Source organism: Carcharhinus amblyrhynchos, chromosome 7, assembly GCF_965287045.1.
Source record: "Carcharhinus amblyrhynchos chromosome 7, sCarAmb.v2.hapA, whole genome shotgun sequence".
Lineage (NCBI taxonomy): Eukaryota > Metazoa > Chordata > Chondrichthyes > Carcharhiniformes > Carcharhinidae > Carcharhinus > Carcharhinus amblyrhynchos.
This window is the reverse complement of record NC_137330.1, coordinates 123,112,554-123,126,242: the sequence shown is the minus strand read 5'-3', so window position 1 is coordinate 123,126,242 and position 13,689 is coordinate 123,112,554. Positions and strand designations below refer to the sequence as shown.

The 13,689-nt window shown below is 46.7% G+C and overlaps 1 protein-coding gene across 1 annotated transcript in view; it reads right to left on the bottom strand.

The window, feature by feature from the left end:
• Positions 1-13,689, bottom strand: part of aars2 (alanyl-tRNA synthetase 2, mitochondrial (putative)) — a 98,720-nt gene that overhangs the window by 49,681 nt on the left and 35,350 nt on the right. The window contains exons 5-7 of the mRNA XM_080193453.1: positions 9,671-9,815; positions 8,282-8,427; positions 4,562-4,670 (exon numbers count right to left, since the gene is read on the bottom strand). Of these exons, the coding sequence (XP_080049579.1) occupies positions 4,562-4,670; positions 8,282-8,427; positions 9,671-9,815 (400 nt within the window). The remainder of the gene's footprint in view (positions 1-4,561; positions 4,671-8,281; positions 8,428-9,670; positions 9,816-13,689) is intronic.

Sequence of the window (13,689 nt, the reverse complement as noted above, 5' to 3'; positions counted from 1 at the left end):
CCAACAGTTCAAGTGAAGGGGGAATGTTAGAATGGGTGAAAAGATCTGCTGAACGGACAGAGGACTCCTGCCAAAGAAGGGAGTACGGAAACGAAAGTGGTAGAAGATGAGTTCAGAATCATGTCAAGCCCAAAATTCGTGAGGACATAAGGGCACGAAACCGAATATACCTCCTCACTCTCCTCAGTCTGGGCAAGACCTTCCTTTGTAGAGACAGATACAAGTATTCACTTAATACCTCTGCTATTTCCCCTGCCTCCATGTGCAAGTGTCTTTTTTCATCCCTAATCAGCCTCTTTCTTTTAACACCCTTTTCTTATTTATATCCTATGTTAGCCGGCAGTCACTTTTCATACAGATACCTGGCAGCACGAGCACCTGAAAGTTCCACTCCAAGTCACTCACTTGAAAATATTTCACCATTCCTTCAATGTTGCTGGGTCAAAATCCTGGAACTCCCTCCCTAGCAGCAGAGTGGGTGTACCTACCTACACCTGCAACAGTTCAAGGTGGCAGCACATCACCACCTTCTCAAGGGTAATTAGGGATGGGCAATCAATGCTGGACTCGCCATTGATGCTCACATCCCAGAATTATTTATTAAAACTCCCTCCTTGCTTTTCTTATTAGTTTTTTCACTTCCTCTCCGGTCCTTCTATATTTAGCCTGATTCTCCATTGTGTTTTCCACCCAACATCTATCATACGTGCACTTCTTCCTTTTTATCTTCAGCTCTACCTCCCTCGTCGTCTAGGGCTTATGTGGATTTATTTGTCCCACCTTTCCCCTCCATTGACATTTCCTGTAATAAATTTTCTTTGAAGGTGGCCCATTGTTCAACCACCATTTTTTTCCCCCAACATTTAATTCCAGCTCACCCAGCTCAAATGCATTCTCATTCCATTGCATTTATCTTCCCCCAATTAATTATCCCTACTCTGGATTGTTCCTTGTCATTTGCCATGGTCAACGTTATGATGCAATTGTCAGTGTCCTTAAATGCTCTCCCATGATATTGGATCCACTTGGGCCAACTCATTCCCCAGAACCAGGTCCAAGAGTGTCTGCCCTCTCACTCTCTCTCTCGGAACGGAAGCATACTGCTGCAGAAAATTATCTTGGGCACACTCCAGGAACTTACAACAGCTTTGTTCCTTTGTACTATCATCATCTCATGTCATATTTGGATAATTGAAGTTCTCCATTATAATTCTAGTACTAAGTATCAGAAACAACAAATACTACAACAAATTGGCTAAATGTGACGGGCTGGGATATTTCAGAACAGTCAAGCTTTGAGGCTGTCTGAATTTATAAAGTCAGAGACTTGAGGTGGATGAGAAGAGATAGCAAGTAAAGATTGTATTGTAATACTCTGGAGAAGGGGGAATGTTGCAATATTGCATACGTGCAAGTAGGAGAAAAAATGGCTGGCTTTGAGGGCAGTGAGAAGATTGATCACTGATCTCACAATCCAGGACCTAAAAGTTGGCAATTCATAAGAACATAAGAACATAAGAAATAGGAGCAGGAGTAGGCCATCTGGCCCTTCGAGCCTGCCCCGCCATTCAATAAGATCATGGCTGATCTGTCGTGGCTCAGTTCCACTTTCCGGCCCTCTCCCCATAACCCTTAATCCCCTCTCTTATCAAAAACCCATCAACCCGCTTCTTGAAAATATTTAGCGAGGCAGCCTCCACCACTTCAACGGGCAGAGAATTCCAGAGATTCACCACCCTTTGAGTGAAGAAGTTCCTCCTCAACTCCGTTCTAAAATGCCCCCCCTTTATCTTGAGGCTGTGCCCCCTAGTCCTAGTGTCTTTTTTGAGCGGGAAGAGTCTCTCCACCTCTATCCTATCCATCCCATTCATCATCTTATACGTCTCAATAAGATCTCCCCTCATTCTTCTAAACTCCAACGAGTACAAGCCTAGTTCATTCAGCCTCTCCTCATAGTTCAACCCCCTCAACTCCGGTATCAGCCTAGTAAACCTCCTCTGCACTCCCTCCAAGGCCAAAATATCTTTGCGCAGGTGCGGCGCCCAAAACTGCACACAGTGCTCCAGCTGCGGCCTCACCAATGCCCTATACAGCTGCAGCAAGACCTCCCTACTTTTATATTCAATCCCCTTCACTATGAAGGCCAGCATCCCATTCGCCTTCCTGACCACCTGCTGCACCTGCAAGCTGGGTTTTTGCGACTCATGCACAAGGACCCCGAGGTCCCTCTGCACCGTCGCCTGCTGCAGTTTTTCGCCACGTAAGTAATAGTCCTTCCAACCATTCTTCCTTCCAAAGTGGACCACCTCACACTTGCCAACAATAAATTCCATTTGCCATTTCCTGGCCCATTCGCCCAGCCTATCTAGATCCTTCTGCAGACTCTCCACACCCTCCGCACAATTTGCCATTCCCCCAATCTTGGTGTCATCCACAAATTTCGACACCCTACACTCGGTTCCCTCCTCCAGATCATCTATATAAATGGTAAAAAGCTGAGGCCCCAGCACCGACCCCTGGGGCACTCCACTAATCACCATCCGCCAATCCGAATAGCACCCGTTGACCCCCACTCTCTGCCTCCTATTTGACAACCAATCCTCTATCCACGCTAACACCCTACCCCCAACTCCAAGTCCCCTGACCTTCTGCAATAACCTCTTATGAGGTACTTTGTCAAACGCCTTCTGAAAATCAAGAAAGACCACATCCACCGGCTCTCCTCTATCCACTGCCCTAGACACATCCTCATAGAACTCCAGTAAATTTGTCAGTCACGACTTCCCTTTAATGAAACCGTGCTGCGTCTGCTCTATCAAGCAATTCCCTTCAAGATGCGTCGCAATTTCCTCCTTAATGACGGATTCTAACATTTTACCTACCACAGACGTTAAACTAACCGGCCTATAATTATGCCTTTTGCCTGGCACCCTTCTTAAACAACGGCGTAAGATTAGCCGTTTTCCAATCTTCCGGCACTTCCCCGGAATCCAGTGACGTCTGGAAAATAACCACCAATGCATCCACTATAACCTCCGCCATTTCTTTCAGAACCCTCGGATGCATTCCATCCGGTCCTGGGGACTTGTCCACAATCAGCCCCTCCAGTCTGTCGAGCACCGCCTCTCTAGTAACAGTAATGTCATTAAGACCCTCCAGTCCTACCACCTTTCCATCGCTAACACCCGGTAAATTATTCACGTCCTCCTCCGTGAAGACAGAAACAAAAAAGTTATTCAATACCTTAGCCATATCCCCATCCCCTACCACTAGGTCACCTTTCTCATCCTCTAAAGGACCAACGTTCACCCTAGCCAGCCTCTTCCTTTTTATATATTTATAAAAACTCTTGCTATCCTTTTTTATATTAAGCGCTAGCCCAGCTTCATAGTTTCTCCTACCCTCCTTTATCAACTTCTTTGTCAATCTTTGTTGACATTTAAACCTCTCCCAATCCTCTTCTCGCCCACTACTCTTAGCTACTCTAAATTCCTCCGCTTTTAATTTAACACTTTCCTTCACCTCCTTCGTTATCCACGGCTTATTACCTCTCCTCCTACAGTCCTTTTTGACCATCGGAATAAATTTCTGCTGAGCACCAAGAAAGATCTCCTTAAAGATCCTCCACTGCTCCTCAGCAGACCCTCCCTCCAACGCACTCCCCCAGTCCACATTCGCCAATTCTTCTCTCATCCTACCGTACTCCCCTCTATTCAAACAAAGGACGCGTGTCCGGGAACCCACTTTCTCCTCCTCCATCTGCACAAGAAACTCCACCATACAATGATCACTCTCTCCAAGAGGATCCTTCACCGCAAGGTCCCTAATTCTACCCGCCTCATTACATAGCACCAGATCCAAGATAGCTCGCTCCCTCGTCGGCTCCAACACACACTGTTCAGGGAAATTATCCCGGCAGCATTCCAAGAACTCCTCCTCGAGCCCACCATGTCCAACATGGGTCGACCAATCAATACACAGATTGAAATCCCCCATAACTACGGCCGTCCCATTCCTGCACGCCGCACTTATTTGCGCGTTAACAGCCCGCCCCACCTCCAGATCATTATTCGGGGGCCTATAGACGACACCCACGAGCGTCTTCCTCCCTTTGCTGTTCCTAATCTCTACCCACAACGATTCCACGTTCTGCTCCTTGGCTCCAATATCATCCCTTGCTACCACCTTGATGCTATCCTTAATCAGCAGAGCTACGCCGCCCCCTTTTCCCTCCCGCCTATCCTTCCTAAACACTTGATACCCTTGGACATTCAGCTCCCAGTCCCTGTCACCTTGCAGCCACGTCTCTGTAATGGCCACCAGATCATATCCATTTGTGTCGATCTGCGCCACAACCTTCAACCTTAAGCAACAAACCTCATTGAGCAGCCCCCTTCTTTTAGAAGCCCCACCCTGGTAGAGCACAGTCTTTAATGCCCCCAAGCCCTGAGCAAAGGTTACCCAATCCAAATTCCTACTACCCTTCAAAATCAGGATTGTGATAATCTGTAGCATCAGGGCAGTTATTCCCTGACACAACCAAGATTTACATCATTCTCACCAGAATCTCCACCACCGTCGGCACCAAACTTGCTAGAAGGCCAGGTGGTGCCCGCAGAACCTCGACAGAAAACCTCACAGCTCGGCGGAGAATCCGACGTAAAACCAGCCTAAAAACCGACAACAAATCTGTCAATATCACTGTCTATACTTTAACTGGAGGGAGAGAAGCTTTCCCTGGGACATTCCCTCCCCCACACACGATGCCCTCTCCCACCCAACAATTTTCCCAAGCCCCCAAGACGGCCCCCTAACATCCCCCATGACAACACTTCATTCACCCCACCCCCCACTCTTCGTGACCTTGAGTTCCCATAATGTCCCTTCCCTCAAACCCCTCCCATCACCCCTGGACACCTTCCCACTCCATACCTCTCCTCCATTCAGGAGACATGCCCCCAACCTCTCATTCCCCCAGAGATGCCGGTTTCACCTTCCCTTCTCTGAGAAATGAATCTTTATCTGCACCATCTGTGAACGATTACACAATGAGCGCAGAAAGTCAAGCTGGGAGTTTGGTGGGGCAGGTTCTCCTTTCCTTTATTACATTTTCAGCCTCCATTTCTAACTTTAGTACAGGACGAGAATGCCATTGGTCAGACACTGGTTATTTTCCTAATTGTAAGGAATAATTTTTAGAGTTATAGTATAGCAGGTCAGCTCGGCCCAGTGGAACATACAACTTGTGTGGGGTATGTGGGGAGCCATGGATGTACCTTGTCTCAGACAAGCACATCTGCAGAAAGTGTTATTGAACGCACAAGTTGAGATCCACATTTCAAAACTTGAGGGATGGCTGCAGTCACTGTTGTGAAGAAGAGAACTATATGGATAGTACATTCAGGGATGCAGTCACACCACAGATTAGGAGCATGTAGGCAGAGGAAATTGTTGACTGCCATCAAATCTGAAAGAACCAGGTGTCAGCGTCTATCTTTCTTGCTAATTGATCTGTTTTGGATACTGGTGAGGGTTTCTCATGGGAGTGCAGCCAGAGCCAAATCCATGGCACCACAGGTGGCTCAGCTGCAATAAGGGAGAAAAAGAATCGAAGAGCAGAACTGATAGGGGATTCGATAGCAAGGGGATCAGACAAGTATTTATACGGCTATAAACATGACTCCAGGATGGTGTGTTGACTCGTTGGTGCCAGGATCAAGGATGTCACGGAACAGATTGGGACATCCTTCTGGGGGAGGGTGAACAGTCCGAGGTCATGGTCCACATTGATATCAATGACACTGCCTGAAAAGATGAGGTCCTGAAAGTAGACTTTAGAAGTTGAGGGAATTAAAAGTAAGGCATCAAGACCAGTGATCTCAGGATTACTCACAGTGCCACATGCTAGCAAACATATAAATAGGAGGACTGATCACTTGAACATGTAGCTAGAGAATTGGTGCACAAGGAAGAGCATCTGATTCCTGAAACATCAGTATCAGTTCTGGGGATCTGCAAAAGATGGATGGGTTACACCTCAACAGGACCGGCATTAATGCCTTTTCAAGTAGAATTGCTAATGCTGGATTATCAAGTGGTTAGGAATATCAATTAGGAAGAAAATAAAGTTGGTAGAAGAAAGTAGAAACATAGTACGTGAAATCAGAAGGCAAATGAAACAAAGGTGAGCAAAAATTAGGCTTCGAACGTGGAATAATGTCAAAAAGACAAACCGAAGGGAACTCAACTTAAATACAGCATTCACTCCAAGATAGATGATTTAAAGATACAAATAGAGGCAAATAGGTAGGATTTACCCTTTCTGGAAACATGGCTACAGGGTGACCAATACTGGGAACTGAATGTTCAACACTTAGGAAGCACAAGCAAAGAGGAAAAGGAGATGGTGTTGTGCTGCTGGTAGGGATGGAATCAGTACATTAGCAAGGAAGATTTCAGATCCTAAAAGAAAATGGGAAATCTGACTGGGTGGAGCGAAGAGCAAACATTGGTAGGGGCTGTTTACAGGCCAAAGAGGAGTGATGGTGTGGTGCATGGTATTAATCAGATTAAAGAAACATGTAGCATGGGTAACACAGTAATTAGGAGTTACTTTAATCTGGGTAAATCTAATAAGCACTAATGCTATGAAGGATGAGTTTCTGGAGTGAATAGTTTTCTAGAACAATATGTTAAGGAAGTGACTCGAGAACAGATTACTTTAGATGTAGAATTATGTAATGAGAACGGTCTAATTGGTAATCTTGCAAAATAATCTTTAGGGATGAGTGACCATAACATGTTGGAATTTTACATTTTGTGTGAAAGTTCAGGGATCACTCAGAGTTGTGAATCGAGAGGACTGTGAAAGCTCAGTCACTGTGTTTGTTTAAAGCAAGGATTGACAACTTTCTAAATGCCAATGAAATAAAGGGATATGCAAATAATGTCGGAAAGAGGCACTGAAGTAGATGATTATATTGATATGGGCTGAATTACCTACTCCTGAATCTATGTACCTCCTCTTCATCTTTGCCAACTCCTTAGAAGTTACAACTGTACAAGAATTGGTAAGGCTGCGTTTGAAGTACTACATACAATTCTGATGCCCTGATATAAGAAGGATGTTATTAAAGGGCAGCACGACAGCACACGGTTAGCACTGCTGCCTCACAGCACCAGTGTCCCAGGTTCAAATACAGCTTGGGTCAGTGTCTGTGTGGAGTTTGCACATTTTCCCTGTGTCTGCGTGGGTTTCCTCCAGGTGCTCCAGTTTCCTGCCACAGTGCAAAGATGTGTGGGTTAGGTGGATTGGCCATGCCAAATTGCCCTTTAGTGTCAGGGGATTAGTAGGGTAAATGTGTGGGGTTTTGGGAGTGGGGCCTGGGTGAGATTGTGGTCGGTGCATACTAAATTGGCCTAATGGTCTCCTTCTGTCAGAATTCTGTGATAAACTGGAAAGGATACAAAAAACATTTACCTGGACAGGAAGGTTTGAATTATATGAAGAGACTAGATAGACTTATCTTCCTGGAATGTAGGAGGATGAGGGTGACCTGATAGAGGTTTATAAAATCATACGGTGAATTGCATAGGTTTTTTTTCCCCAGGTTAGTCCAAAACTAGAGGGATTAGGTTTAAGGTGAGAGGAGGAAAAGTTTAAAGGGGCTTGAGGAGCAACTTTTTCATACAGAGGGTGGTGTGTGTATAGAATGAGCTCCAAAGCAGGTGATAGAGGTGTGTACACTGCAATATTTAAAAGATATTTGGACAGGTACATGGATAGGAAATGTTTAGAGGGAATTGTTCAAATGCAGGAAATGGGCCTTGTTTAGTTTAGGAAACCCATCAGCATGGATGAGTTGGGCTGAAGGGCCTGTTTTTGTGCTGCATATTTCCATGACTCTATATTCCCATTGCACTCCCAAGACACACCTTATATGCCCACCCGCATCCCCCATACCTCCCTTTCTCCCAGAGAAGACCCCGCCCCTAACTTTACCTTCCCCAGATATGCAACCCTCTCCCTCCCCAAGAGATACCCTTTCACTTTACCCACAACCCTGAGGTGCCCCCTCCATCTCACTGAAGACCCATTTCTCTCAATTTTCCCATGAAGACCGTGGCTCTCCCTATCCCAGTGTCACCTTGCCACAGGCTCACCCTTAAACTCTGTCTCATCATGTGTTCATCCTCAGCCAATGATATACCCTCACACTCCAGAGCCTATAATTTCCTTCACGCTGCAACGTTAGTTCCAGTTTAAACTCTAGGGACTCACGGAGCTCCTGTCATTCCAGGATAGAGGCCATCAGCGATGCAGACAGTCAGAGTACGGATGTGATCGGCAAGCACGCGATACGCCATGTCCACAGAGTCAGTATCCATCACCCCCACCAAACCTCGATACTGAGGGGCTTTGGATCCCTGGAAAAACATCCAAACCAATAAATGTTCACAATGCCAGAAATCAATCTCCTTTGCATACCAGCTTCACTCAGTGCCACCACTGACCCAGCTGGGGATGTGTGGGCCTCATTCCACTTCTAAAGGCTTCCTATCCTCGCCCAACCATGGACATCCTGGAATTCATCCTCCTCTCTCAACCCGAGCTACCAAGCTACCAAAACAGGTCAAAAAGCTAATAATTCTGCAGCTCCTGAACCCCCAAAGTCTGCCCTCCATCTACAAGTCATGAGTGTGACAGAATACTTTCCACTTGCTTGGATGAGTGCAGCACTAACAATACTGAAGAAGCTTGACACCATACAGAACAAAACAGCCTGGGGTTAATCACTACCCCTTCCACAAACATTGAACCCCTCCACCACTGACAAACAGCGGCAGCGGTGTGTACCATCTACTGCAGGAACTCACCAAGGTTCCTTAGGCAGCACCTTTCAGACCCACAACAACTACTGGCAGCAAATACCTGGGAACATCACCACCTGGAGGTTCCCCTCCACGTCACTTGCCACCCTGACTTGTAAATATATCGCTATTTCTTCACTGTCACTGGGCTAAAATCCTGGAATTGACTCCCTAAAAGCACTAAGGGTATCTTACACCTCAGGGCCTGCAGCAGTTCAAGATGTAGGTGTAGGAAAATGCTTTAAAATGGCAGCGCGGGCTCGTTGGGCCGAAGGGCCTGTTTCCCGTGCCGGGTTGTTCTTTGTCTAAGAATGGAGCTCAAAAGGTGGTGCAGTGGTTAGCAATGCTGCCTCAAAGCGTCAGGGACCCGGGTTTAATTTAAGGCTTAGGTCGCTGTCAGTGTGGAGTGTGCACACTCTCCCAATGTCTCTATGGGGTTCTTCTGGGTGCTCCAGTTTCCTCTCACTCAAGACATGCTGGTTAGGCGCATTGGCCATACTAAAATTCTCCCTCAGTATAGCCAAACAGGGACCAGACTATGGCATTTACGGGATTTTCATAGTAACTTCATTGCAGTGTTAATCTAAGCCTATTTGTGACACTAATAAACTTTAAAAACACCACCACTTTTTGAAGGGCAAGTAGGGCTGGACAATAAATGCTGGCCTAACCAGAGATGCCCATATCCAAAGAATGATTTTTAAAAACCCAACCCAAACCCAGCTCGGAAATCCTCCCTTCCCCACCTCACATATGCCCTTCCCTGCGCTCAGGTTGAATGGTCTACTCCTGTTCTTACCCTGTGAATGGCATCTAGAATAGGAGTGAAGAGGTCAGTATCGTAATTCGATTGTTTGCCTTGCAGAACAGTAACCAATCGCTCGAACCCCATGCCAGTGTCAACGCAAAGCTGTGGCAGAGGGCGAAGGTTGCCATCAGCCTCCCTATAAGAGAGAAAAAAAAAATTTCCCTACACTATACCATTACCATTCTAGGAAAGATACAGCACAGGATTAGGTACAGAGTAAATTTCGCTGTACATTGTCCCTATCAAACACTCCCAGGACATGTACAGCACAGGATTACAGATACAGTAAAGCTCCTTCTGCCCTGTCCCCATTGTTCAGATACCATGTCAGAAACCCAAGGTATATTATGAAGTCAGACTAGATCCCAACAATTTGCTATTTTTAGTATTAACGTGCGGATATGATGTTTAACCCCAGGTGCAATTCTACTGACACTCTAGGGAGCTTTTATCAAAACAAATTTTAACAACACAGTTTAACTATAGAAATGAATAATATTTAAACATGACAAGATACAATTCTTAACAGCTCACCTAACCCTTTGAGTTCCAATTCAAATAATATTCCTCATAGGCTTAAACCACATCTTTAAAATTAGTTAGCAAAACACAGATCTCAAGTTAACAGTCTGGGAACTTTCACCTCTGCATTGATATAGAAGACATCTGTTTCTTCTGGCAGTCTGGACAACAACGGCTTATTATAAAAATTAAAGAGAAACTGTTTTCCCTGCAAGCCAAGTTCCACCATTAAGCATATAAGAACATAAGAAATAGGAGCAGGAGTAGGCCATCTAGCCCTTCGAGCCTGCCCCGCCATTCAATAAGATCATGGCTGATCCGTCGTGGCTCAGTTCCACATTCCCGCCCTCTCCCCATAACCCTTAATCCCCTCTCTTATCAAAAACCCATCAACCCGTGTCTTAAAAATATTTAGCGAGGTAGCCTCCACCACTTCAACGGGCAGAGAATTCCAGGGATTCACCACCCTTTGAGTGAAGTAGTTCCTCCTCAACTCCGTTCTAAACCGCCCCCCCTTTATCTTGAGGCTGTGCCCCCTAGTCCTACTGTTCTTTCTGAGCGGGAAGAGTCTCTCCACCTCTATCCTATCCATCCCATTCATCATCTTATACGTCTCAATGAGATCTCCCCTCATTCTTCTCAACTCTAACGAGTACAAGCCTAGTTTATTCAGCCTCTCCTCATAGCTCAACCCCCTCAACTCCGGCATCAGCCTAGTAAACCTCCTCTGCACTCCCTCCAAGGCCAAAATATCCTTGCGTAAGTACGGCGCCCAAAACTGCACACAGTGCTCCAGCTGCGGCCTCACCAATGCCCTATACAGCTGCATCAAGACCTCCCTACTTTTATATTCAATCCCCCTCGCTATGAAGGCCAGCATCCCATTCGCCTTCCTGACCACCTGCTGCACCTGCAAGCTGGGTTTTTGCGACTCATGCACAAGGACCCCGAGGTCCCTCTGCACCGTCGCCTGCTGCAGTTTTTCGCCACTTAAGTAATAGCCCTTCCTACCATTATTCCTACCAAAGTGGACCACCTCGCACTTGCCAACATTAAATTCCATTTGCCAGTTCCTGGCCCATTCGCCCAGCCTATCTAGATCCTTCTGTAGACTCTCCACACCCTCCACACAATTTGCCATTCCACCAATCTTGGTGTCATCAGCAAATTTCGACACCATACACTCGATTCCCTCCTCCAGATCATCTACGTAAATGGTAAATAGCTGAGGCCCCAGCACCGACCCCTGGAGCACTCCACTAGTCACCAACCGCCAATCCGAATAGCACCCATTAACCCCCACTCTCTGCCTCCTATTTGACAACCAATCCTCTATCCACGCTAACACCCTACCCCCAACTCCATGCCCCCTGACCTTCTGCAATAACCTCGTGAGGTACCTTGTCAAACGCCTTCTGAAAATCCAGAAAGACCACATCCACCAGCTCTCCTCTATCCACCGCCCTAGACACATCCTCATAGAACTCCAGTAAATTTGTCAGACACGACTTCCCCTTAACGAAACCGTGCTGCGTCTGCTCTATCAAGCAATTCCCCTCAAGATGCCTCACTATTTCCTCCGTGATGACGGATTCTAACATTTTACCTACAACAGACGTTAAACTAACCGGCCTATAATTCCCTGCCTTTTGCCTGCCACCCTTCTTAAACAACGGCGTAACATTAGCCGTTTTCCAATCTTCCGGCACTTCCCCGGAATCCAGTGACGTCTGGAAAATAACCACCAAGGCATCCACTATCACCTCCGCCATTTCTTTCAGAACCCTCGGATGCATTCCATCCGGTCCTGGGGACTTGTCCACAATCAGCCCTTCCAATCTGTCGAGCACTGCCTCTCTAGTAGCAGTAATGTCATTGAGACCCTCCAGTCCTACCACCTTTCCATCTCTAACACGCGGCAAATTATTCACGTCCTCCTCCGTGAAGACCGAAACAAAAAAGTTATTCAAGACCTCAGCCATATCCCCATCCCCTACCACTAAGTCCCCCTTCTCATCCTCTAAGGGTCCAACGTTCACCCTAGCCAGCCTCTTCCTTTTTATATATTTATAAAAACTCTTGCTATCCTTTTTTATATTAAGCGCTAGCCCAGCTTCATAGTTTCTCCTAAAATGTTAGAATCCGTCATCAAGGAGGAAATAGCGAGGCATCTTGAGGGGAACTGCTTGATAGAGCAGACGCAGCACGGTTTCGTTAAAGGGAAGTCGTGTCTGACAAATTTACTGGAGTTCTATGAGGATGTGTCTAGGGCGGTGGATAGAGGAGAGCCAGTGGATGTGGTCTTTCTAGATTTTCAGAAGGCGTTTGACAAGGTACCTCACAAGAGGTTATTGCAGAAGGTCAGGGGGCATGGAGTTGGGGGTAGGGTGTTAGTGTGGATAGAGGGCTGGTTGTCAAATAGGAGGCAGAGAGTGGGGGTCAATGGGTGCTATTCGGATTGGCAGATGGTGACTAGTGGAGTGCCCCAGGGGTCGGTGCTGGGGCCTCAGCTATTTACCATTTATATAGATGATCTGGAGGAGGGAGCCGAGTGTAGGGTGCCGAAATTTGCTGATGACACCAAAATTGGTAGAAAGGCAAATTGTGCGGAGGGTGGGGAGAGTCTACAGAAGGATCTAGATAGGCTGGGCGAATGGGCCAGGAAATGGCAAATGGAATTTAATGTTGGCAAGTGTGAGGTGGTCCACTTTGGTAGGAAGAATGGTAGGAAGGATTATTACTTACGTGGAGAAAAACTGCAGCAAGCGACGGTGCAGAGGGACCTCGGGGTCCTTGTGCATGAGTCGCAAAAACCCAGCTTGCAGGTGGTCAGGAAGGCGAATGGGATGCTGGCCTTCATAGAGCGAGGGGGATTGAATATAAAAGTAGGGAGGTCTTGCTGCGGCTGTATAGGGCATTGGTGAGGCCACAGCTGGAGTACTGTGTGCAGTTTTGGTCGCCGCACTTACGCAAGGATATTTTGGCCTTGGAGGGAGTGCAGAGGAGGTTTACTAGGCTGATGCCGGAGTTGAGGGGGTTGAACTATGAGGAGAGGCTGAATAAACTAGGCTTGTACTCGTTAGAGTTTAGAAGAATGAGGGGAGATCTCATTGAGACATATAAGATGATGAATGGGATGGATAGGATAGAGGTGGAGAGACTCTTCCCGCTCAGAAAGGATAGTAGGACTAGGGGGCACAGCCTCAAGATAAAGGGGGGACGGTTTAGAACGGAGTTGAGGAGGAACTTCTTCACTCAAAGGGTGGTGAATACACTATCAAGTACACTATCGAGTACACTATCAAGGGCAGGAGTCTTAGTAGTGTTGAAGAGCAGAAGGATCTTGGGGTCCGGGTCCACAGGACTCTTAAATCGGCCTCGCAGGTGGAAGAGGTGGTCAAGAAGGCGTATGGTGTACTGGCCTTCATGAATCGAGGGATTGAGTTTAAGAGTCGGGAGGGAATGCTGCAACTTTATAAGACCCTTGT